General features: G+C 57.4%; 2 protein-coding genes across 2 annotated transcripts in view; one reads left to right on the top strand and one right to left on the bottom strand.

Moving 5' to 3' along the window:
* The window catches only part of TNPO3 (transportin 3), a 35358-nt gene extending 34460 nt beyond the window's left edge, over positions 1–898 (top strand). Inside the window, exons 22-23 of the mRNA XM_054399756.1 lie at positions 296–387; positions 503–898. Of these exons, the coding sequence (XP_054255731.1) occupies positions 296–356 (61 nt within the window). The 3' untranslated portion in view covers positions 357–387; positions 503–898. The remainder of the gene's footprint in view (positions 1–295; positions 388–502) is intronic.
* A 1309-nt stretch (positions 899–2207) lies between these two features.
* On the bottom strand, positions 2208–6636 carry IRF5 (interferon regulatory factor 5). The gene is made up of 8 exons (XM_054399755.1): positions 6463–6636; positions 5586–5775; positions 4773–4825; positions 4637–4667; positions 4258–4518; positions 3380–3769; positions 2507–2625; positions 2208–2429 (listed from the first exon to the last, which is right to left on the bottom strand). Exons 1-8 carry the CDS (start codon positions 6634–6636, stop codon positions 2208–2210), a joined length of 1440 nt encoding a protein of 479 aa, XP_054255730.1.
* Positions 6637–24859: the final 18223 nt, after the last annotated feature.

Below are 24859 nucleotides of genomic sequence, written 5' to 3'. Positions count from 1 at the left end.
AGGGTTGGACTTCACGATCTCCAGAGGTCCCTTCCAACCCTTCATGTCCTGTGATCCTGTGAGGGTGACAAAACACTGGAGCAGGCTGCCCAGAGAGGTTGTGGAGTCTCCTCTGGAGACATTCAAAACCCAGCTGGACGCATTCCTGTGTGACCTGCTGTAGGTGATCCTGCTCTGGCAGGGGGGGTTGGACTGGATGATCTTTGGAGGTCCCTTCCAACCTCTAATGTCCTGTGACTCTGTGACACCATTCATGTTTCCCTGCTGTCACCTCCATCTTTTGTTGTTGTTGCAGTGCTGAAGAATGTAAACAAGTCTGCTGGGCTCTGAGGGACTTCACCCGCTTGTTCCGATAGCTCCTGCTCTGGCACGGTGCCCATCTCCCAGGTAAGAGTCAGTGGTGGCACCATGGGCACCATCACCCTCCCCCATGGGTGGGACCACGGGGCTGTGGCAGAGAGGACTGACCCCCCTCTGTGTGTCCCCACACCTCACCTCCCAGGAATGTCTTTTTGTTAGAAGACTGAAAACAAAGCAAAACCAAGAATGTGTCCCACAATCAGCAAGGCTCCTCCCGGCCAAGGGGGCTCTCACTCGCTCCAGCCCGGAGAGCTGGCGCCGCCTGCGCGAGGATTCCCGCTGGATTTGCTTCCCAGTCAACAAACGAGGAGGGGAAAGCCCAACAGAACCATCCAAAACCCAAAAGAATTGTCAAAAGCCCCAACAGAACCATCCGAAACCCAACAGAACCATCCGAAACCCAACAGAACCATCCAAAACTCCAACAGAACCATCTAAAAACCCAAGAATCATCAAAAGTCTTCAGCAGAACCATCGAAAACCACCAACAAAACCATCCAAAACCCCAAAAGAACCATCAAAACCCCAAAAGAACCATCAAAACCCCAAAAGAACCATCAAAACCCCAACAGAACCATCAAAAACCCAACAGAACCATCGAAAATCATCAACAGAACCATCCAAACCCCCAACAGAACCATCGAAAATCATCAACAGGACCATCCAAAACCCAACAACCATCAAAGGTCACCAATGGAACCATCGAAAACCACCAACAAAACCATCCAAAACCCCAACAGAACCATCAAAAAACATCAAAACCCCAACAGAACCACCATCAAAAGCCACCAACAAAACCATCAGAGACCCAACAGAGACATCAACCCAACAGAATTATCAAAACCTCTCCAAAACCCAACAGAACCATCAAAAAAACACCAACAGAACCATTAAAACTCCATCAAAACCATCCAAAACCCAACAGAACCTTCAAAGGCCACTGACAAAATCATCCAAAAAAACCCCCAGAACCATCAGTCACTAACAGAACCATCAAAAAAAACCCAGAACCATCAGAAGTCACCAACAGAACCATCAAAATCCCAACAGAACAATCCAAACCCAACAGAACCACCACAAACCACCACCAAAACCCAACAACAGAACCATCACAAACCCCATCAAAAGCCATCACCAAAACCCATCAGAACCATCCAAACGCCTCCAAAATCCCACCAGAAGACCAACCACTGGAGCAAACCAGGTCCTCGCAGCAGCAGCAGCAGATCATGAAGCAGAAATTTTTCTATGAAAAGAGGAAAAAGAACAAAAAAGGCAACAAAAGAAGGAAAAAAAAAAAAAAACCAAACCCCCTGAAAAGAATTTGAGGTCTTCATCTCCCTGTAGTCAGAGGCTGAGCTTCTACCCTCCCCTCCATGTCCTACCTGATGGCCACCAGCTTGGAGAAGACACAGACAGTTGAAATAGATCTATTTTAATTTTTGTTCTTTTTTTGGTTTGGTTTGGTTTGGGGTTTTTTTGCCTTTTTTGGGTTTTTGGAAGTTTTTATTTTGGGTTTTAATTTGTTTCTTGAAGGGGGAGGAGGAGGAGGAAGAGGAGGAGAAGAAGAAGAGGAGGAGAAGACAGGACTGGGCATGGGGCAGGGCTGGAATGGGTGATGTTCTCTCCTGGGGTGTGTTGGAGCCACCTCGAGAACAATAAAAACAACTAAAAAACTGCAAAAATAAGTTAAAAATCTCCTGGCCCAGCTTGGTTCTTCTTGGGTGCTTCCTAACCCATCCCACCAACCCCCACCACCACTGGGGACCTTCTTTTCTTCTTGTTTCCACCCCCAAAAAAAAATCATGGGAGGGTTGGTGGTGGACCTCCACTTGGGTGTCTCCTGGTCATTGGGGCAACACCCAGTGTCCCATGGTGGTGGGGCCAGGTCCCGGTTGCCCAGGTGGGAGTTGCTGCTGGTTCTGCCAAAGCTGGTGGAGCTCCTTGAATTGTTCCACCATCTTGTCCTTGAGGTCAGGGTGGGAGATCTGGAGGGGGATGCTGTCGGCAGACCAGGACAACTCACCCGAGAACATCTCCAGGAGCAGCCGTGCCACCACCGGTACCACCTGCAAGAGGTGCCACCACGTCAGTCAGGGTGAGGACACCCACCTGTGTCTCCTCTGGGCTGGCTCTGTCCCCTCACCTGCACTGTGATGAGCTTCTTCTCCTTGGGCTTCTGGTCAGGCCACTCCTCACCAAAGCAGAAGAAGATCTCAAAGGGTGGTGGGGTGGTGGTCTGGCCCTTCTGGAAGAGGATGAGGCCTGCAGAGCCCAGTGCCATGGTGAGGGGCAAGATGGGACCTGGAGCTCATCCCACCACCATACCAGATGGGTCCTACCATGGTACCCCATGGGTAGGCTAGTGTACCCCCATCCCACCTTGGTTGTCCCCCACCCCAGCTTGATTCCCTCATGCCACCAGGTCCCCATGGGCTGGCTACCTGGTGTCCCCCCCAGTGCTAACTGGACCCCATTTACTAGTTGGTGTCCCTCCCATCCAAGCTTGGTCCCTCAATGCCATCATGTCTGCATGTAACAGGTTGTGGCCTCCCATGGGACCTTGTCTTAGTTGATCTGCTTATCCTGGGTGGTGTCACCCCCATGCCACCACAGGTCACCCCAGCTGTGGGTCCTTCCATGCCATCAGGTCCCTTTGTCCCTCCATACCATGTAGTCCCCATATGTTGGGGGTGTCCCTCCATGTCACCACATCTCAGCTTGTTCCCACCCATGCCATCAGGTCCTGGCGTGCTGGTGTCCCCCTGTCCCACCTTGGGTCCCCATATGGCAGCTGGTGTCCCTCCCATGGGAGCTTGTTCCTCCATCCCAGCTTGGTTTCCTCATGCCAGCTGGTCCCCGAGTGGTGGGTGGTGCCCCCCCATGCCACCACATCTCATCCCAGCTCAGTCTTCCCCATACCATTGCCACTTGGTGTTCCTCCATCCCAACTTTCCCCTCCACCCCATCCAGTGTCCCCCAAGAGACACGTGGGACAACCTCTCCTTTCTCCTCTCACCGTTGAGGAAGCCCTCAAGGCTGAAGAGCTTGGTCTTCTTCTCCCTCTCGATGGGGTTGGGACCATTACCCTGGGTGGCACAAGGTCCTGTCCAGAAGACCTTGCACTGGCAGAGGCGGATGGCGTAGATGTCCTGACCTTGGAGCTCCAGGATGAGGCCCCGGTCCAGCACGTCCAGCAGCTGGTGGGTGTAGAAACGCTGCTTCTCGTTGGGGATGGTGTCGGTGGAAGGGAAGTGGACCTGCTCCAGGGTCAGTGGCCCAAAGAGCTCCACCTGCTCTTGGGTGGGCTCCAAGCTGCTGTGGAAGAGGCGGCAGCCGTGGGGGTTGCTGATGGTGAGGACTGAGACCTGGCGACCACGGTACTGGAACTTCAGCTCCAGGTCAGTCACTGCCAAAGGGGCGTGGATGGGAGATGACCATCAAGGGATTGTGCCATGGCCACCACCAGCCAACCATTCACGGCTAACCCAAACCCATGGTCACCACCATCCAACCACCCCATGGCCACCTCATACCCACAGCCACCACCATCCAACCACCCCATGGCCACCTCATACCCACAGCCACCACCATTCAGCTATCGCATAGCCACCTCCTACCCATGGCCACCACCATTCAGCCACCCCATGGCTACCTCCTACCCATGGTAACCACCACCCAACCATCCCATGGCCACCACCATCCAGCCATCCCACACCCAGGATCCAGCCACCCCATGGTCACCCCACACCCAAGACCACTCCTGCCAGTCACCCTATACCCATGGCCATCCCATACCCATGGCCACCACCATCCAACCAGCCAATGGCCACCCAACACCCATGGCCACCTCTGTTCAGCCACCCCATGACCACCCCACCCCAGCCTGGTCCTTACAGGGCAGCATGTGGGGGCTGATGAGCAGGTTGGGGATGATGTTCCCCATGGGTGCCATGGGACAAGCAGCTGGTGGTCCCAAGGTGCCCAGAGGAGGTCCCACCTCAGTGAGGGTGGCTGAGGACATCTCAGGGGTCCCATGGGTACCCCCCAGCACTGGGGGTGGTGGCATGAAGGGTCCCAAGGGACAACCACTGCCCAGGTGGGTCTCCTCCTTGGGCCAAGAGTAGGGTGGCAGCAGGTCTGCCCCAGGATGGGTGTCTGCAACACAATGTGAGGTCAGAAGGTGGCCGCGGCCACCCAAACCCATCAGGTGGGCACACCCTGTGTCCTCTCATGCCATCTAACCACCCTCACCCACTCCATGTCCCTTGCTCACCATTGATGCTCAGAGATGTCATCTTCTGGAGCTGCAGTGAGGAGAACAAGGTGGTTATGGGGTTGGGGGGTATGGACCTCCCTGGAGGTGTCCCCAGTTTGGAAAACCTCCTACCCTGATCCCCTTCCTCAGGTACCTGGTTCATGTCCTCCTCTTCACCGCAGTCATAGTCATCATCAGCCACCTCATCTGCAAAGAGGGAAGGGATGGGGACCTCGTGGGGTGCTGGGTCCTTGTGGGGTGCTGGATCTCCATGGGATGCTAGATCTCCATGGGGTGCTGAGGCTTTGTGGGGTGTTGGGACCTCACGGGGCGCTGAGGCTTTGTGGGGTGCTGGAGCTCCATAGGGTGCTGCTTCTTCATGAACTGGGCTTCATGGGGTGTGAGGGACTCATGGGGTGCTGGGACCTCATGGAGTGCTGGGGCTTTGTGTGCTGCTGGGCCCTCGTGAGGTTCTGAGGCCTCATGGGATGGTGGAGCTTTGGAGGGTGCTGGGACCTTGTGAAGTGCTGGGATGTCATGGGATGCTGGAGCTTCATGGGGTGCTGGGACCTCATGGGCTGGTGGGACATCATGGGGGTGCCAGGACTTTGTGGGGTGCTGGCTCTTCACGGGGTGCTGAGACCTCAGGGGAGTGGAGGGCTCATGGGTGCTGGGTCCTTGTAGGGTGCTGGAACCTTGTGGGATGCTGGAACCCTGTGGGGTGCTGGGGTTTTGTGGGGTGCTGGCTCTTCATGGGGTGCTGGGACCTCAGGGGAGTGGGGGTGCTCATGGGTGCTGGGTCCTTGTGGGGTGCTGGAGCTTTGAGTGGTGCTCGGACCGTGTGGGCTGGTAGAAGCCCATCGAGTGCTGGATCTTTGAGGGGTTCTGAGGAACTGCCATCGCCCCAAACCCTCTTCTCCTGCCCCAGCCCTGACTCCCCGCGGCAGCCCCGGGTGCTGGGCCGTACCTGCCCCTTCCGGCGGCCCCTCGCAGATCTCGTAGACCTTGTAGGGCTGGAGCGGGGTGGCCTTGGTGCCGTCGAAGAGCAGCCGGAACTCGCGGCTCTTGTTGAGGGCACACCGGAGGTTGGCCTTCCACTTGGCCGGGTCCGGCTCGTCCACCCCTGCCCGAAACTTGCCGGTCTCCTGCGCCCACGCCTGGGGGCGCACACGGAGGGGTCGTCAGCACCCGGGCCTGGGACGTCCCGGCCCCTGCTGTCACCAACCCAGCGCCACTGCTGGCATCTCTCATCTCCATCATCTCCACCCCACTGCCACGTCCTAGCTTCTTCCTGGTCACCTCACCGCCACGTCTCCTGACCTGCTGTCACCCCAGCACACCACCACCACATCCCCCATGTCCCCATTGTCCCCCCCCCATGGCCCCAGCATCACCCCATCAGCTCATCCCCCCTGTCCCCACTGTCACCCCATGGCCCCAGCATCAGCTCATCCCCCTGTCCCCATTGTCCCCCCATGGCCCCAGCATCACCCCATCACCCCCCTGTCCATGTCCCCATTGTCAGCCCATCTCCCATGTCGCCATCATCACCCCCTTGTCCATGTCCCCACTGTCACCCCATCACCCCTGTCTCACTTCCCTATTGTCACTCTGTCCCCTCACTACCTCCATCCTGAATCCCTGCTGCCCCCCCCTCACCTCATCCCATGTCCCCATTGTCACTCTGTCCCCCCATCACCCCACGTCCCTATGGTCGCTTTGTCATCCCATTGTCCCCTGTCCGTCCCTTTTGTCACCCCATGTCCCCATCCCATGTCTCCTTTTTTCCCCCACCCCACGTTCTCCTTGTCTCTCTGTCCCCGTGTCGCGATATCCCGCCTCACCCTGAAGATGCTGTGCTGGTCGCTGTCGCCGGGGTGCGGGTGGCGTGTCGCATGTCGCCAGGGGATGGCGAAGCGGCGACGCTGGGGGTCGAGCCAGTGCAGCCCCGGGAAGAGGCCGCTGCTCACCTGCGCCACCAGCCAGGGCTTCAGCCGCGCCCGCCGCGGCGCCGACATGTCGCGACAGGCGGGACTGCCTGAGGCGATAGGGGTGGGGACAGCAGGTGAGACGGGAGCGGGGGTGGTCGGGTCGGGACGTGTGTCCGCGAGGGGATGAGAACTGGAGATATCGTGACATGTGTGAGGGAAGGAGGACCGGTCCTGTCGCGACAGGCATGCGTGACAGAGGATGAGACCTGGCCCTGTAGTGACATGGCTGAACCGCTGAAGCCTGGAGGGCATTGTGAGGTGTGTGTGAGGGGATGGGGATGGGTCATGTCGTGACAGATGTGAGGGGCTGAGCACTGGAGATATCGTGACATGAGTGAAGGGGCATGTCGTGACGGGGGGTGGGAGCTGGCCAGCTGATGACAGGTGTTGGGGCTGAGGACAGGAGGCTCGTGCCGTGTGACAGGTCATGTCATGGCATGTGAAGGGGCTGAGGACAGGGCATGTCGTGACATGTGTGGGAAGGGCTGAGGACAGGGCATGTCGTGACGTGTGTGAAGAGCTGAGGACAGGGCATGTCGTGACATGTGCGGGAAGGGCTGAGGACAGGGCATGTCGTGACATGTGTGTGAAGAGCTGAGGACAGGGCATGTCGTGACATGTGCGGGAAGGGCTGAGGACAGGGCATGTCGTGACGTGTGGGAAGGGCTGAGGACAGGGCATGTCGTGACGTGTGTGAGGGGCTGAGGACAGGGCATGTCGTGACATCTGTGAGGGGCTGAGCGCTGCTTCTATTGTGGCATGTGTGAGGGGGCTGAGGACTGATCCTATCGTGACATGTGTGTGTGAGGGACTGAGGACTGATCCTATCGTGACATCTGTGAGGGGACTGAGGACTGATCCTACCGTGACATGTGTGAGGGGGCTGAGGACTGATCCCATCGTGACATCTGTGAGGGGGCTAAGGACTGCTGCTGTCGTGATGTGTGAGGGGGCTGAGGACTGCTCCTATCGTGACATCTGTGAGGGGCTGAGCACTGCTCCTATCGTGACATGTGTGAGGGGGCTGAGGACTGATCCTATCGTGACATGTGTGAGGGGGCTGAGGACTGATCCCATCGTGACATCTGTGAGGGGGCTAAGGACTGCTGCTGTCGTGATGTGTGAGGGGGCTGAGGATTGCTCCTATCGTGACATCTGTGAGGGGCTGAGCACTGCTCCTATCGTGACATGTGTGAGAGGGCTGAGGACTGCTCCTATCGTGACATCTGTGAGAGGGCTGAGGACTGCTCCTATCATGACATGTGTGAGAGGGCTGAGGACTGCTCCTATCGTGACATGTGTGAGAGGGCTGAGGACTGCTCCTATCATGACACGTGTGAGAGGGCTGAGGACTGCTCCTATCGTGACATCTGTGAGAGGGCTGAGGACTGCTCCTATCGTGACATGTGTGAGGGGCTGAGGACTGCTCCTATCATGACATGTGTGAGGGGCTGAGCACTGCTCCTATCATGACATGTGTGAGAGGGCTGAGCACTGCTCCTATCGTGACATGTGTGAGGGGCTGAGCACTGCTCCTATTGTGACATGTGTGAGGGGCTGAGCACTGCTCGTATCGTGACACATGTGAGAGGGCTGAGGACTGCTCCTATCGTGACATGTGTGAGGGGCTGAGGACTGTGCCTATCATGACATGTGTGAGAGGGCTGAGGACTGCTCCTATCGTGACATGTGTGAGGGGCTGAGCACTGCTCCTATTGTGACATGTGTGAGGGGCTGAGCACTGCTCCTATCGTGACACATGTGAGAGGGCTGAGGACTGCTCCTATCGTGACATGTGTGAGGGGCTGAGCACTGCTCCTATCGTGACACATGTGAGAGGGCTGAGGACTGCTCCTATCGTGACATGTGTGAGAGGGCTGAGGACTGCTCCTATCGTGACATGTGTGAGGGGCTGAGCACTGCTCCTATTGTGACATGTGTGAGGGGCTGAGCACTGCTCCTATCGTGACACATGTGAGAGGGCTGAGGACTGCTCCTATCGTGACATGTGTGAGGGGCTGAGCACTGCTCCTATCGTGACACATGTGAGAGGGCTGAGGACTGCTCCTATCGTGACATGTGTGAGGGGCTGAGCACTGCTCCTATCGTGACACATGTGAGGGGCTGAGCACTGCTCCTATCGTGACACGTGTGAGAGGGCTGAGGACTGCTCCTATCGTGACACATGTGAGAGGGCTGAGGACTGCTCCTATCGTGACACGTGTGAGAGGGCTGAGCACTGCTCCTATCGTGACACATGTGAGAGGGCTGAGGACTGCTCCTATCGTGACATGTGTGAGGGGCTGAGGACTGTGCCTATCATGACATGTGTGAGGGGCCATGTCTCCCCGGCGCTCGCAGCTGTGCCCGGACACCCGTGGGTGCCCTTCCCCTTGTCCCGTCAGGAGGGAGCAGGGTCCCCTGGGGCCACCCCCATCCGCCCTCCGAAAGCAGAAGTGGCGGTGGCGGGGACACGGGGGGGGGCACACGGACACGTGTATGGGCGACACGCCCAGAGGCCCCCTTCCTGCCGGGCTCAGGCACAGATCGTGATAGTGGGGCGGGGGTGAGGGGGGTGCCATGGGGCACCCGGTGGGGGGTGACAGGGCACCCATTTCGCGAGCACCCAACCCACGAGGACTAATCCCATGAGCACCTCCTGGACTCCCACCCCACGGCACCCACCCACCGGGCACCCACCCCACGAAGAGTAATCCCACGGGAACTAATTGAACAGGAACCCAGAGGGCACCCACCCCCACGGGGACTAATCCCGTGGTCACCCACCCTCAGAAACCCACTGGGTACTCAGCCCACGGGCATCCACTCCACTGGGACTAATCCCACAGGCACCCACTTCAGGGGCACCCACCCCATTTGAGACTAATCTCACGGGCACCCACCCTCAGAAACCCACTAGGCGCTCACCCAATGGGCACCCACCCCACTGGGACTAATCCCACAGGCACCCACTTAAGGGGCACCCACCCCATTTGGGACTAATCCCACAGGCACCCACGCTCAGAAACCGACTAGGCACCCACCGAACAGGCACCCACCCCACGGGGACTAATCCAGGGGCACCCACCTCAAGGGCACCCACTCCGATGGGCAGCCACCCCCAGCAACCCATTGGGCACCCACCTCAGGGACACCTACTGAGCACCCATGCCACGCTTAATCCACTGGGCACCCTCCCCACGGGCACCCACCCCATGGGCACCCACCCCACTGGGACTAATCCCACAGGCACCCACCCCATGGGCACCCACCCCACTGGGATTTATCCCACGGACACCCACCCCTTGCGCACCCACCCGTGCCCACCCGGGGCACTCACCGCGCCCCGGCGCCAGGACCCAGCGCTTCCGCGGGGCGGAGCCTCGTGCCCTCAAGCCACGCCCACCGCCACAATAACCACGCCCGCGACCCCCTCTGCCCTTCCCCGCGCCGTTGCCTGGCAACTTGGGGGCGGGTCTAGGATCGAGGGGAAGGGCTCAAGCGGCGCTGCGCGATTGGCGAAGGGGTGGGGCCAGGCATGCGGAGTTACCGCCACGGGCTCCCGGACACCGGGAAGCGGAGGAGGTACCGGGCCCGGCACCCCTTCCCCACTGAGGGCGAGAGGGGAGAAGAGGCGGGGTAGGGCCTGGCTTTGGGGCAGAATCGCTGGAATTTGGGAACGTAAAGGTTTTTAGGGTGGTTTTTAGTTAAGGGAGGCGTAGGGGGAAAGGCTGAGCCTGGAGGTTGCTTTCTGCTGAGCGAAGGGAATTCCCAAATTCTGGATCTTCCCGGGAGGGGGGCGGAATTTTCCTGCGCCTCCTGTCCACGGAAGGGTAGCCCAAAATGGCGGTTTAAGGTGAAAATGGCAGCTGGACTTTCCCGCTGGTTGGAACGCAGCGAGCGGGGTGCGGGAGGGAAGAGGCGCGGCCAGGCAGCCGGCAGCGCCTGGCCCTCGGTGCGGGCAGGTTCGGGTTTGTTCGGTTTCCCTTGTTTGGCAAACAGGGAGCGATGGTATCCACTCGGGCGAGGGGACGCAGCAACCCAGACAAGGCTGCCACAGAAGGCAGGCGGCTGTCCGGGTCTCTGGCTGCCGGGAATGCCGCAGCCTGTCTGCAACACTGGGTGATAGCATTAACAACAGGTTGCAAGCTGTGAGCAGGGAGATGACCTCCTCTGCGTCGTGGCTAAGCTACATAGTGGCGTTGAAAGGTTACGAAGTATCAGAGAGTCTGAGGAGGAGATAGATAGGCGGAAGCTTGGAGCAGCGTGGCTGGAAAGCTGTCTGGCAAGAAGGGACCTGGAGGTTCTAACCGACAAGCTGCTGAATATGAGCCAGCAGTGTGCCCAGGTGGCCAAGACAGCCAGTGGCATCCTGGCTTGTATTAGAAATGCTGTGTCCAGCAGGAGTAGGGAGGTGATTGTCTCCTTGTACTCAGCTCTGGTGAGGCCACATCTCGAGTATTGTGTTCAGCTTTGGGCACCTCAATACAAGAGAGATGTGAAGGTGCTGGAGGAAGTGCAGAGGAGGGCAAGGAAGCTGGGGAAGGGTCTGGAGAATAAATCTTATGAAGAGCAACTAGGGATGGTTAGTGTGAAAAAGAGGAGGCTGAAGGGAGACCTCATTGCTGCCTACAACTACCTGAAAGGAGGTTGTGGAGAGGCTGGCACTGGTCTCTTCTCACAGGTAATTAGTGATAGAACAAGAGGGAATGACCTCAAGCTGCACCCTGGTAGGTTTAGACTGGACATTAGGAAAAGGTTTTTCACAGCAAGAGTGGTCAGGGATTGGAATGTGCTGCCCAGGGAGGTGGTTGAGTCACCAAGCCTGGATGTGTTTAAAGGTGGTTTGGATGTGGTGCTTGGGGATATGGTTTAGGGGTGAACCTTGTAGAGTAACGGTTCTCAGTTGGACTTGGTGATCCTGAGGGTCTCTTCCAACCTGACTGTTCCTGCGATTCTGTGAGTTGTACTCTATCATCCCTGAGGCAGGTACATCATGAGACACATGAAGAAAAAGAGAGTCCTCTGCCCTCCTGCCATCAGGCTAGCAAAAGCAAAAAAGAAGATGGGGGGGGTTCCTGCTCGGGGTTGCAGGCATCCCCCTTCCCTTCCTACCCCCTCCCACACACGTTTACAGACTAGGTATGAGGCTCTGGAGGTAGAGGGGAATGAAGATGGAGACAAGGATGTGGTTGTGGAGTCTCCTTTTCTGGAGGCTTTCAAAAGCCACCTGGCTGCATTCCTGTGCAAAAGTGATCCTGCTTTGGCAGGCGGGTTGGACTGGACGATCTCGGGGGGTCCCTTCCAACCTGTAATGTTCTGGGATTCTGTGAGAGGATGGTCACCACAGAAGTGGCCTGGAATGGTCAGATAGCAAGAGTGAAAACTAATGGCTTAACTCCCTCTCTGAAACGCTCATGTACTGATGCAGGGAGTGTGGGGGATAAGCAGGAGGAATTAGAAACTCTTACACAGCAGGGGAACCATGACATCACTGCCGTCATGGAAAGGTGCTGGGAGGGCTCTGTGTGGCTGGAGGGCTGCAGTGGACAGCTGCAGGCTCTTTAGAAGGGAAGGGCAAGGAAAGAGAGGTGGAGGGGGAGTGTTGTGTGTTAAGGAGTGCCCTGACTGCCTCAAATTCAGTGTTAGACACACCAAGGGGGAATGTCTGTGGATAAGGATAAAGGGGAAGGCCAGTGAGGCTGATGTGCTGGTGGGGGTCTGCTACAGACCACCTGACCAGGGTAAAGACATTCTGTCAACGACTTGGAGATGCTTCACATTCCCTAGGCCCTGTTCTCATGGGGGGACTTCACCACCAGTGTCCTCCTCCTCAACTCTGCCCGCTGCCACCTGGCATCACGAGATCGAAACGGGGAAGGAAATCAGGGTTTGGGGGTTATCAGGCGTGAAGTCATGGAGGAGGGGACTTTCCACCTGCCACTTCTGGTGGGAAGTGAAACTCGGTTCTCTGTCTGGGACTCTGCTCCATCCTCTAATCTCCACCTCCCAGATCTTCTTCAACTCTTTATTTTCTCTGTTTCTGGTTGCAGTCGTGGAATTGTTTGGGGTGGAAAAGATCTCTGAGCTCATCCAGTGAACCTTCAGCCCAGCGCTGCTAGGTCACCACCAAACCGTGGCCCTAAGCAACACATCTCCATGGCTTTGAAACCCTTCCCAGGGATGTGGACTCCATCACTGCCCTGGGCAGCCTGGACCAGGCCTTGACAACCCTCATAGGACAGAAATTGTTCCTCATGTCCAACCTGAACCTCCACTGGAGCAATTTGAGGCCAATTTCTTCCATCTCGTGGGAGAAGTAGACCAACCCCTACCTGGGTCCAGCTTCCTTTTAGGGAGTTGGTAGAGAGCCAGAAGGTCTCCCCTCAGCCTCCTTTTGTCCAGGCTAAACACCCCCACATCCCTCAGCTGCTCCTCACAAGTTTTCCAGACCCTTCCCCAGCTTTGTTGCCCTTCTCTGGACCTGCTCCAGCGCCTCAATGTCCTTGGAGTGAGGAGCCCAAAACTGAACTCAGTTCTCAAGCTGTGGCCTCAGCAGTATTACTGGAGGGAGCCCTCTGCTGCAGCTGCCCCTGAGATGAGGTCGGATTGGATCTCCTGGAGCTCTGCTGACACCATCTCAGAGCCTGCCCTTCCCACCCAGCTCTGGACACCTCCATGGGTGTAGTTTTGGGCTCCATCAGCCAGGTTCTGGAGCAGGTAGAGCCAGAGCTGGCCCAAAACTGTGGTAGGGAGGGGACCTCCCATGTCCCACCTCCAGGTCTCCACCTCAGACCCCTCATTTATTTGTCATTGGTTAATTGGGGAGTGCAAGACAGCCCCTGGGGTAATGCAGGTGGAGCTCCAGCTCCTTCTCTTCCTTTGGTGGCCTCCTCCCGGTGGGACCTGGCTTGATAGGCACAAGGCCACCCTACTTCCAGAGGTTCTCCTCCATGGCTCAATGTCCTACCATCAGCCAGGTCCTGCAGCACCTCCACATGGCAGCTCCAGACCAGCTGACACCCAGCTGGCATGGGAGATGCTCCAACACTGGTGACATCCAGGAGCTCCATGGCTTTGTACTCTGGGTCTCTGACCTTCTCCTTTTCTCCTCAGCAGCTCCAGGAGGAAGCTGAGAAGATCCTTGGTCACCCTACAGCTCCTGCTCAACAGTCTCAGTACCTTTCTGGTGGAGCTGGTTGCCTTCCTGGGTGACAGTGTGGTCCAGGTGAGCCACCTCACTGCCCTCCCACCCCAGAGGAGAGGTGGCACAAGCCATTGGTGTTCTCCAGCCCCTAAGGGAGCATCTGAGTATCTCTGGTGGCTTCTTTTCCATCTCCAGTTGCTTTGAGGAGCTCTGGCTTGGTGAAGCTCAGCCCACCTCAGTGGTGGATGTGTTTGGGGGGAGGTTGGGTTTGTTCTCCTAAAGCAAAGCAAGCCCCAGGGTGGTGGAGGTTGGGTGGCAGGAGAAACGTGGGGGTTGGATCCCTACCCAGGAGCTCTGCTCCCCAAAATCCCTGGGTCCATCCCAAAGTCTCCACCAGGAACCTTCCTGCCACCAGCCTGAGGTCACCAGATGGGGACAAGGAGAGCTGAGGTGGTGAGGTGTGGTGACAACCCTGAGCAGGAGCCTTCTGCTCTCCTTTCCCCCTCTATTTCCACTGCAGTGTTGGGAGGAGAATCTTCCTGGGCTCCACCACCTCCAACTTCTCCTCCCACAGGCAAACCTTTGCTTCTTGGCCACCTTTTTGGTGTCTCCAAGAGTGACTCGGGGGTGACTTGCTCTTCACAGGGTCCCACCACGCCTCGGCGTGGAACCTGCTGCCAAATGGTGACCAAACCCAAACGTTTTGACCCAAATTCCCCTTCCCCCAGGTGCTGGTGGTTGGTTTGCTGACTGCCATCGGTGAGCACATCTGGAAGCCTCTCCTGCAGGTGACCTTCAACAGCCTCCTGCAACCTCTGCTGCTCTTCCTGAGGAAGGTCCTGTGTGGCCTGCGGGACCTGATGGAGCCTCTGCTCGAGGTCCTGGCTGGGGTCTGCTCCCAGCTGGCTGTGCTGCTGAGTGCAGTCAGACTGGTGGAGGTCAACCTGGGGCTGGGCAGGAGGAGGGATCTCAGGGACCTTGGCAGCAGCTGAGGATGGGTCTTGGGTGGCCAAGGAGGAAGAGGAGGAGGAGAGTGCTGGGAATGGAGGAGGAGCTGAGTGACTCCAGGCACCAGGAGGCACCAAGAAGGTGAGGAGAAAGGTGGAGCCACCTCTCTGTGTGGGCACTGGTGGGACTGGGTCTGGGTGGGGGATTTTGGTAACCACCAACCTCAAGCCAAGCCAATAAAGGGAAGGCTTCTACCATGGATGGTGTCTCCAAGCGAGGTGGTGATCCTCCTCCTGCCTGGAAGGCTTTCCACCAGGAAGGACTTCTCCTTGGGCAGTGGGGCAGCTGAGCAACTCTGGTGGGATCTGCTGTCAATTCTGGAGATGGCTTGCTGTTGGGAGGTGGAGTTCCTCAGCCCCTGCTGGGAGGTGACCTGGCCAGGACAGCAGGTGGTGGCTTCTCTGCAGGAGCTGAGCAGCTCCTGGGCACACTTGGTGTGGTCTCTATGCTTTGTCTGGAGCTGCTCTCCAAGGCTTATGGGGTGGGGTGTCAGGGATTTGGGGAGTGTCTGAGAAATCAATGAAGGCCGCCACTGGTGTGGTCCTGAGAATGAAACCTGGGACCCATCTCAAGTAGTGAGATGGAGCCTGGGAACAACCCCCTGCACCAGTACAGATGGGAGGGGACACCTGCTGAGAAGCAGCTCCATGGTGAAGGACCTGGGAGTGCTGGTGGTCAATGAGGTCACCATGAGCCAGCAATGTGGCCTTAAGGCCAAGGGTGTCCTTGGGGGCATGGAAAACAGTGTGGGCAGCAGGTCAAGGGAGGTTCTTCTTCCTCTCTGCTCTGCTCTGGTGAGGCCACAGCTGGAGTCCACAGTTCTGGGCTCCCCAGTTCAAAAGAGACTGGGAGCTACTGGAGAGAGTCCATGAGAGGCTGGGAAGCTGCTGAGGGGCCTGGAGCATCTCTGTGAGGAGGAAAGGCTGAGAGCCCTGGGGCTAGTGAGCCTGGAGAAGAGCAGCCTGAGAGGGGATCTGAGCAATGCTCAGCAAGAGCTAAAGGAGCTGTGGGGAGCAAGAGGATGTGGCCAGACTCCTGTCAGTGGTGCCCAGGAACAGGACAAGGGGCAGTGGGCACAAACTGGAACCCAGGAGGTTCCATCAGGAGCAATTTGTTGGCTGTGAGTGTGGTGGAGCCCTGGAGCAGGCTGCTCAGAGAAGTTGTGGAGTTTCCTTGGCTGGAGAGCTTCCAACCCCACCTGGCCATTGTGATCCTGGGCAAGCTGCTGTGGGTGCCCCTGCTGGAGCAGGGGGGTTGGATTGGATGATGTCCAGAGGTCCCTTCCTACCCCAGCATGCTGGGATTTTGAAGTGATTCCCGTAGGAATCAGGAGGCCAGAGGAGCCCAATTTCAGGCAGTGAAGCTCTGAGGGTGTTTTCCAAGACCTTTGATGGGATCAGGGCTGGGTCCAAGCCCCATTTTGGAGGTCATCTTCTCCTGCGAGCTCTTCCCACCGCTTGCATGCGCTGTCAGCTCCCGGAGGATTCCAGACCCGAGCCCTTGGCTTTTTATGGGCAGGGAACAGTTTGTTTGCAGCCTCTGGGATCACCAGGAGGGGCTGAGTCGTTTGCCGGCTGAGCTCCTGGACTTCAGCCTCTTTGGTGCTGCAGAAAGGACCAGCTGGAAGCCACCAAGGAGAAGATGAGGTGTTCAGGCTTGGGTGACCACAGGCAGTGGGTGACTGAGGGCTAGAGATGAGGTTTTCCAGAAGGAGACCAGAGCAGCTCTGCCCTTACTCCTCAGCCAGAGGGTGGAAGAGCTACACGCAGCCACCAGCAGGGCTTGGCCTCCTGGATTTGGTCCAGGAGGTCACCAGGGTCACGATGTGGTCAACAGAGCCCTCAGGGGTCACTTGATGGGGGCACAGGGTGGTCCTCAGGGTACTTCCACCTACAGAAGGTCCCTGTGGTGGGGTACCAGAATGTCCTGGTGACCATTCCCTGATAACAGACTTTCCTGCAGGGATGGAAGAGGAGATGTCCAATGTCCTCCTGGAGCCCTGGTGGCCAGCAAACACCCCTGGAGATGGCTGCTGGGTACTGAGGAGCCACCACCATCGTTCTGCAGCCCCCTGCCCTGCTGTGGGGTCTGCAGCTGCTTCAGCAGCAGTGGGCGGAGTTTGTCTGCTGAGCTAAACGCCAGCAGGACCTGGCAGCAGCGTCTCCGGGGGGTGGAAACCCCTTCCTTTTTTTTGGGGGGGGGGGGGAGGTGGGGGGCAGATTTGGGGCTCTGAGGAGGGTGAAGAGAAGCTGTGGGTGCCGGGTTCCAAGCGGCGTGCAGGGACAAGGACATGGTGACAAGGTTCAGCCCAACAAAACGTTGAGCAGCAGCCCGGGGGCTGGCAGCTCCCTCGCATTGCTGCTCCCTTAGCTCACCAGATTCCTTCCCTTCGGCTCATCCCAGCGCTCCCAGCTCCGGTCACGGATCAACACGCGGCACGGGAGGGCGGAGAACCGGCAAGAACCTTCTCTTGGCTGCCCACCAAAAGCTTGTAGTCAACCCCCCCTGACGGAGATCGAGGCCAGCACCGTGCCTGTGGGGTGCAGGGCACGGATCTTCCCGGTGCTTCCCGGCATGATCCGGGATGGGTTTGTGCTCTGGTAGGTGCAGGGTCGGGAGAGGAGCCAGTCGGGACGTGGAGAGATGCCAGGGGGTTGAGCACAGCCAGGGGCGCCTGAAGCTCCGGCGCTTCCCTAAATAGATGGGAGCGGGGTGGGGGGGGATTAGCTGGGGGCATTCCTGTGCCCCCCGCTCCTGAGCCCGGCTGCTCGGCCCCGAAGTAAATCCTGGACACCAGGGGATGGGATTCACCAGGGGATGGGATTCACCAGGAGACGGCTGCAGGAGTTCTGCTCCTCGTCCTGCCCCACTCTTCCCAGAATCAAGGAATTGTTTGCTTCTCCACATCTTACAGTCTCAGTTTCTGTTTGGAATCATGGGATGGGTTGGGTTGGAAAAGACCTTAAGGATCATGGAGTCCAATCCTTAGCCCAGCACAGCTAGGTGACCACCAAACCATGTTCCTCAGCACCACATCTCCATGGCTTTGAAAGCCCTCCAGGGTTGGGGACTCCATCATTGCCCTGGGCAGCCCGGGCCAGGCTTGACAACCCTTTCCATGAAGAAACTGTTCCTCGTGTCCGACCTAATCCTTCCCTGGGACAACTTGAGGTGGTTTCTTACCCTATCCCGTGGGAGAAGAGACCAACCCCTGCCAGGCTCCTAGCTCCTTTCAGCGAGCTGTAGAGAGCCAGAAGGTTTCCCCTCAGCCTCCTTTTCTCCAGGCTTAACACCCCCAGGACCCTCAGCTGCTCCTCACAAGTTCTCCAAATCCTTCTTCTCATTCTCCAGATCCTCCTTGTCTTCCAGACCTTCCTTATCTTCCAGACCTTCCTTATCTTCCAGACCTTCCTTATCTTCCAGACCCTCCACCAGCTTCTTTGCCCTTCTCTTGACCTGCTCCAGCCCCTCAATGTCCTACTTGGAGGGCCCCAAAACTGACCCCAGGATTTCAGGTGTGGCTTCACCAGTGCCCAGTCCAGGGGGACAATCCCTGCCCTGCTCATGCTGGCCACACCATTGCTGATGCAAGCCAGGCTGCTGGTGGCCTTCTTGGCCACATGCTGGCTCCTCTCCAGCTGGCTGTTGACCAACCCTGTCCAGGTCCTTCTCCATTGGGTGGTGTCTCTCTCCACAGGGATTTGCCAAGTCAGTTCTGGTTGGTTCCTCTGGGATTTTGTCCCTCTCTGTGTCTCCTGGCAGTGCTCTCAGAGCTCCAGGCTATTTTTAGCTCCATGAGGAGGTGATGAGTCGCTGCCCAACCATTCCTGGTGGCTCCATCCAGCCTGATGCTGATGATGGGGTTGGTCGCATCCATGTGGTTTCCCCGGGAGGAGCTGAGAACCTGGCTTCAGGTCCAGCTTTTGTCAGACGAGTGTCAGGGGAAGGGCTCAATCCCATTGCCTGGCTCTGCTCAGCCATGGGGACACCACCAGGTTGTGACCTCATCTGGAGTCCCAAAAGGTCACCTCCTGGAGTCAGGACCAGGCATGGAAGTGTTGAGGTAAATCAGGAGTGAGTTTGGGAAGGCTCCATGGTGGGCTTCCTGGCATCATCTTCCCGTGGGCAGAGGGAAACTGAGGCAGGGTGTGGGTTGGTCTGTCCCACCTCAGTGTTGGACCTTCGGAGAATCCTTCTGATGGCCCTGGTTGGTTGTCCTGGAGTTGTGCCCTCACTGCTTGTCCAGCCTTGACTCCCGCTTCCTCAACTTCCTGCATGTAGCTCCACGTCCTGCACCCATCCCATGTCACCAGGGCTGCAGTCCCACCTCAAAGAGCTTCCCATAGTTCACCTTGAGGATGAGAGACCTCAACCCATCTCATCATGGTCCTCCCTCAGAGCAGAGACACCACTAACACTGCTCCTGCGAGAGGTTTGTGTGGCCTGGTTCTCCATTCCTGTTTCTCCATCCTTGCTTCTCCATCCCTCCTGTCCCAATAACCTCACTGTAGGTCTGCATGCTGGACCACCTCTGCAGCTCTCCAGCTCCTTCATGGTCTTAGTTGTTCTCCATCTCCTTCATCACATTTGTAGCTCTCCAGCTCTTTCATGACATTAATTGCTCTCCAGCTCCTTCCTGGTGTTGGTGCTCCTCCAGACCCTCACAGCTCTTCTTCCAGAGCTGTTTCTCAAGGGGCTCACTCACAAAGGTTGGACACCTCACCAGCGTCCGTGACCTGGCAGAGCTGCAGCCATGGGTGGGACAATCGATTGGCCAATGGGCTGATAAAATTCCCTCTTCCCCATCCAAATCCCAGGGTCATCTTCTCCTGAACTTCTTCACGGGCCAAGCCATGTGACAACGAGGTAAACACAGCTATGGCTGCAAAGCTGGTTAATGACTGATGTGTCCTCCTCGTTCTGTGCCTGTGGAGGTCTGTTGAGAACTTCCAAAAGCCAAGACACTTGGTTGGACCTGGAGAAAATGGAGAAAGGGCTTTGATGAGGTACCTGGAGATCAGGGTTTCTTCAGCTCATCCAAAAAGAGGCCATAAATCTGTAGAAGCAAGACTGAGAAGTCCTCTTCTGCTCTTGTGTATCACGGAGATCATCTCCTGATCATCTTGGTCAGGAATGAGCTCTGGGTTAGATTTAGGAGGCTCTAAGTGTGGAGATACTTTCATCAAGGAGAACTTCCTGGGCAGAAAGTGAAGGACATACCATTAACCTTCTCCTGTGGAGTTGCTGGTATCTCAGGGAGAGTCTTAAATATCTGCTGAGGTCTCCTCATGGTGGTCATTGTTGGCTGATGTTCTTCTAAGTGCAGCCAGACATTTTAATGGTGGGACTCCATGATCTTAAAGGTCCTTTTCCACCCAAACCCATCCTGTGAATCTGAAATGGGGGCCAGAGGCTGAAATGGCCACCAGCCTAACTCTGTTTGGCTTGAGCAAGAGCATCCACTCCTGGAGCCCTGGTTTCATGAGGTGGCTATTGATAGCTCCTCACTCTGTCATTTCCCTTGTGGCCTGTAGACCCCTCAATGTCCAGATCCATCCATGCCAGGGGTGAGCTTCACCTCAGGAAGGGAGGTAGGTCCTGGTGGTAGGGGTAACCCCTTCCAATCTTTGCTCTAAGAAGCTGCCTGGTCATTGAGGGGAGGACTTGGTGGAAGCCTGGGTGGGAAAATTGAGCTGCTCCCAATTTCCCTTTGAGTCCTTCAGTCATGGTTTGGAAGAAGATGGACCTGGCAGTGTTGGGCTAATGGTTGGACTTGATCTTGAACATCTCTTCCAACCAAAACCATTATGCATCTTGTGGATCCCACCCAGCTGGAGATATTCTTGGAGTTGTAGATTGAGACAGGCTCAAAGTTTCTGTCCTCCTGGGTGGAAAGAAGAGCTAAAGCTCCTGGCTATGTGTTAGTCCATCCTGGCCATGCATCGCTTTGTCTTGGCCGCACATCACATCCTGGCTATGCATCCCTCCATCCCAAGCATGCACTGCTCCATCCTGGTCATACCTTGCATCCAGTCCAACCCCACCTGATAAAGCAGGGGCACCCACAGCAGCTTGCCCAGCATCACAAGGACCAGGTGGGGTTGGAAGCTCTCCAGACAAGGAGAGTCCACAAGCTCTCTGGGCAGCCTGCTCCAGGGCTCCACCACCCTCACAGTAAAGAAATTTCTCCTCATGTTCAGATGAGGTTCCAGTTGCTGCCCATTGCTCCTTGACCTGTCCCTGGAAAGAGTCTGGCCACATCCTCTTGCCCCCCACAGATCCTTTAGCTCTTGCTAAACAGTCCCAGGGCTCTCAGCCTTTCCTCCTCACAGAGATGCTCCAGGCCCCCCAGCAGCTTCCCAGCCTCCACTGGACTCTCTCCAGTAGCTCCCAGTCTCTCTTGAACTGGAGAGCCTGGAACTGGACCCAGGGCTCCAGCTGTGGCCTCACCAGGGCAGAGTAGAGGGGGAGGAGAACCTCCCCTGACCCACTGCCCACACTGTTTTCCATGCCCCCAAGGACACCCTTGGCCTTCTTGGCCATGAGACCACATTGCTGGCTCATGGTGACCTCACTGACCACCAGCACTCCCAGGTCCTTCTCCATGGAACTGCTTTCCAGCAGATCACCTCCCATCTGTACTGGTGCAGAGGGTTTTTCCCAGGCACCTTCCACTACCTGAGAAGATCCCTTCTCAGGCTGCTCTATCTCCAGGCTCCTTCCAGTGGTGCCCAGTAACAGGACAAGGGGCACAAACTGGAACCCAAGAAATTCCATCAGGAGAAACTTCTTGATTTTGAGGGCGATGGAGCAGAAAGGTTGTAGAGTCTCCTTCTCTGGAGAGCTTCCAACCCCACCTGGCCATTGTGATCCTGGGCAAGCTGCTGTGGGTGCCCCTGCTGGAGCAGGGGGTTTGGACTGGATGAGCTCCAGAGAAGCAAGACGAAATGCTGAGTTTTTTGAAGGAACTTTCAGGTGAAGCTTTTTCAGCTGATGACTCAGTAGCTGGGGCCAACTCCTCCACCGTCAGCTGGGCCAAAAGCAGCTCTTGAAGTCCGTTGAAGGGTGGGAATTATCTCAGCACCCTGTAAATATCTGCTGGGAGCATCTGCCAGTTCCCTACAGAGAGAAACATGCTGGGAGGGCACTGTTCCTCGGCCCTAATTTAGACATTGACTTCAGGATGGGATGAATCACAGCCTGGAAGTGCTGGTTGCTCTCCAGTGACTCTACTGGGTGAGTCTAGACAGCCCCAGAGGTTGTCTCAGCAGGGTGTGTGTGTGGAGGGGGGGGATGGTGAATCACAACGGGGGGGCTGAAGGTTGAGCTCAGCTCCTAACCTCTTGAAGATCTGTGATGTCACCGCACAGCTGAGGCAGGAGGAGATTAAATAGGAGCCTGAGGGTGCTCCTGGGGTGCTCCCAGTACAGGGTGGCAGGAGACATTCCCTCCTGATGGGATCACCTCACCTTCTGCAGCAGGAAGGTGGAGCGGGAAGGGATGAGAAAATGCCCCCTCAGTATTTTGAAAGCCCCCAAATCCCCAGGTATTTATACAAGTGGCTGTCAGCCGCCCGGCATCGGAGCCCTGCGCCGCTCATGGTTATTTTGGGATGGATGCAGTCATGAGGAGCTCCTCTGGGGCATGGCTGGCAGCACAGCAGGGACCCTCACGACAAGAAGGACATCGAGGGGCTGGAGTGGGTCCAAAGAAGGGCAACAGAGCTGGGGAAGGGCCTGGAGAACAAGGCAGAAGGGTTGGCGATCTTGTGAGGAGCAGCTGAAGGATCTGAAGGGGGAATCAGGCTAGAGGAAAGGAGGCTGAGGGGACACCTTCTGGCTCTCTATAATGCCCTGAAAGGAGGTTGGAGCCAGGTGGGCGACATAGTCTTCTCCCTAGTGATAGAACAAAGGGAAATAGCCTCAAGTTGCCCCAGGGGAGGGTTAGGTTGGACATGGGGAGCCGTGGAGAAAAGGAGGCTGAGGGGAGACCTTCTGGATCTCTACAACTCCCCGGAAGGAGCCTGGAGCCAGGCAGGGGTTGGTGTCTTCTCCCAAGGGACGGGATAAGAAACAACCTCAAGTTGGCAAGGAGTTACTGCTGGGGTTTCCAGTGCATGTACTGGGGAGAAGCCCCTTTGGCGTGAGAGATCTGCGTCCAACCCTTCTTCTGCAGAAGGGGACGCCCTGCAGCCTCCGGGTGCTGTGGCAGAAATGGCAGGATGGCCACCAAGGGTCACCAGAATGCCGGGGGAGGGATGGAGAGAGCCCTCTGCTGTGAGGCCAGGCTGGGGCTGTTGGGGATGTTTAGCCTGGAGAAGAGGCGGCTGCAGGAAGACCTTCTGGTGGCCGTTCAGGACATATCAAGAGGAACGGGGACAGGCTCCTGAGCCAGGCTTACAGTAACAGGACAAAGAGTGATGGTGTGCAACTAGAATGGGAGTCTAGGTGGAAGAAAATGTTTACATGGAGGGTGGTGAGACCCTGCCCCACAGTGCCCCCCCCCAGCCTGGCTGCAGCTGCTGGGAGGGCTCTGGAATCACTGAACAGTTTTGGTGGGAGAAGCCACCAAACCAAGTCCCTCCTGCACTGCAGCTCTGCAGGAACAGAGACTCCACCACTGCCCTGCGCAGCCTGTGCCAGGCCTGGACAACCCTCCCAGGGCAGAAGTTGTTCCTCACGTCCAACCCATACCTCCCCTGGAGCAACTTGGGGCCACTTCCTCTTGTTCTATTGCTTGTCCCTTTAGAGAAGAGACCACCCCCGCGCTGGCTCAGGTCTCTCCTCAGCCTCCTTTTCTCCAGGCTCAACAATCCCAGGATCTTTAGTTGCTCCTCAGAAGATGTGCAGACTATTCACTAACTTCATTGCCTGCCTGGACCTGCTCTAGACCCTCAATCCCCCCCAAGCTGGCGCCCGCCCCTGCGCCCTCGCCGCCCTTTTCCCGCCCTTTTCCCGCCACCCTCGTGACCAGCCCCTTAGCGGCTCCTACAGCGCATGTGCACTGTGCAGGGGCACCCCCGAGGACCGCCGTGGGGGGGCGGGGCCGCCATCCGGCGCGCGCCTGAGGACGTGGCGCTTTCCAGCCAATCAGAGTTCTCAATCCCGCCCCTCGGCGGGCTGGGGGGCGGGGCCTGGCCGCGAGGAGGGGGCGGGACCTCAGGGGCGGGGATGTGGGCGGAGGGCATGGCGGAGGCGGGCCGAAGCCCGGACGGGCGGTGGAATTGACCAATTAAAGGGCAGAGTGGCACGGCGGGGGAGGCGGAGCTTTACTGTGATTGGCTGGAGGAGGAAGAGCGCGGGGGGCTGTGCGGCGTGGCGCGGCGCCTACTTCCGGTCGGCGGAGCGGTTTGAGGAGAACGGGCGGCGGCGCGGCTCCTGGGCACGGTGAGGGACGGGATGGGTCTGGTAGGACTGGGGGTGGCTCTAGGTCTGGCTGGCGGCGTGGAATGGGTCTTGTGAGCGGGCAGCGGCCGGTCCTGCTCCGGCGGCCCCAGCAGGGCAGCGGGAACGTGGCACTGGGCCTGGTCGCCATGGGAACGGGAGGAGCAGCATCGCTGGGTTCTGTCTCCCGGGCCGGCTCCATGGGGCTGCGGGGCTCCCGGTGTCTGTCAGGAGCTCCGGGCTGGACATGTGTCTCGTCTGGGCTGTGTCCTGCACCGGGATCGTTGGCGGTGGGGTCACGCTCAGCTAAAGCCGGGGGTGAGCTGGGGTAGGAGAAGACCCCACGGGGAGAACTGGAGGTGGTGAGACGACTTCCCACCTCCGCTGGCCTCCGAGCTGGCTTCTCTATTGGCTTGCGACCTGGTCTGTCTATTAGGCTCTCCATTAAGCTCCTAATTAGCCTCTCCATTGGCCCCCTAACTAGCCTCTTCACTGGCCTCCTAACCACCCTCCTCATTAAACTCTTCTTTAACCTCTTATTCAGCCTCCTAAATATCCTCTCCCTTCACCTCCTAATTAGCCTTTCCATTAAGCTCCTAACCAGCCTTCTAATTAGCCTCTTTGTTAACCTCCTAATTAGCTTCCTAACTAGCCTCTTCATTGTACTCTTAAGTAACCTCTCCATTAGCCTCCTGACTAGATCCCTAACTAG

This window comes from Indicator indicator, chromosome 3, assembly GCF_027791375.1.
Source record: "Indicator indicator isolate 239-I01 chromosome 3, UM_Iind_1.1, whole genome shotgun sequence".
NCBI lineage: Eukaryota > Metazoa > Chordata > Aves > Piciformes > Indicatoridae > Indicator > Indicator indicator.
Note: the sequence above shows the minus strand (reverse complement) of the source record. Positions and strands in the feature narration are given on the sequence as shown.

Bases quoted from the DNA above. Each gene is read 5' to 3' on its own strand.
- IRF5 (XM_054399755.1), bottom strand. From the start codon at position 6,636: ATGTCGGCGCCGCGGCGGGCGCGGCTGAAGCCCTGGCTGGTGGCGCAG. The intron at 4,826-5,585 runs GTACGGCCCAGC...CCCTCTTTGCAG, and splicing joins GGGGCCGCCGGAAGGGGCAG to ATGAGGTGGCTGATGATGAC. The intron at 2,430-2,506 runs GTGAGGGGACAG...CACCTCTTGCAG, and splicing joins AGAAGCTCATCACAGTGCAG to GTGGTACCGGTGGTGGCACG.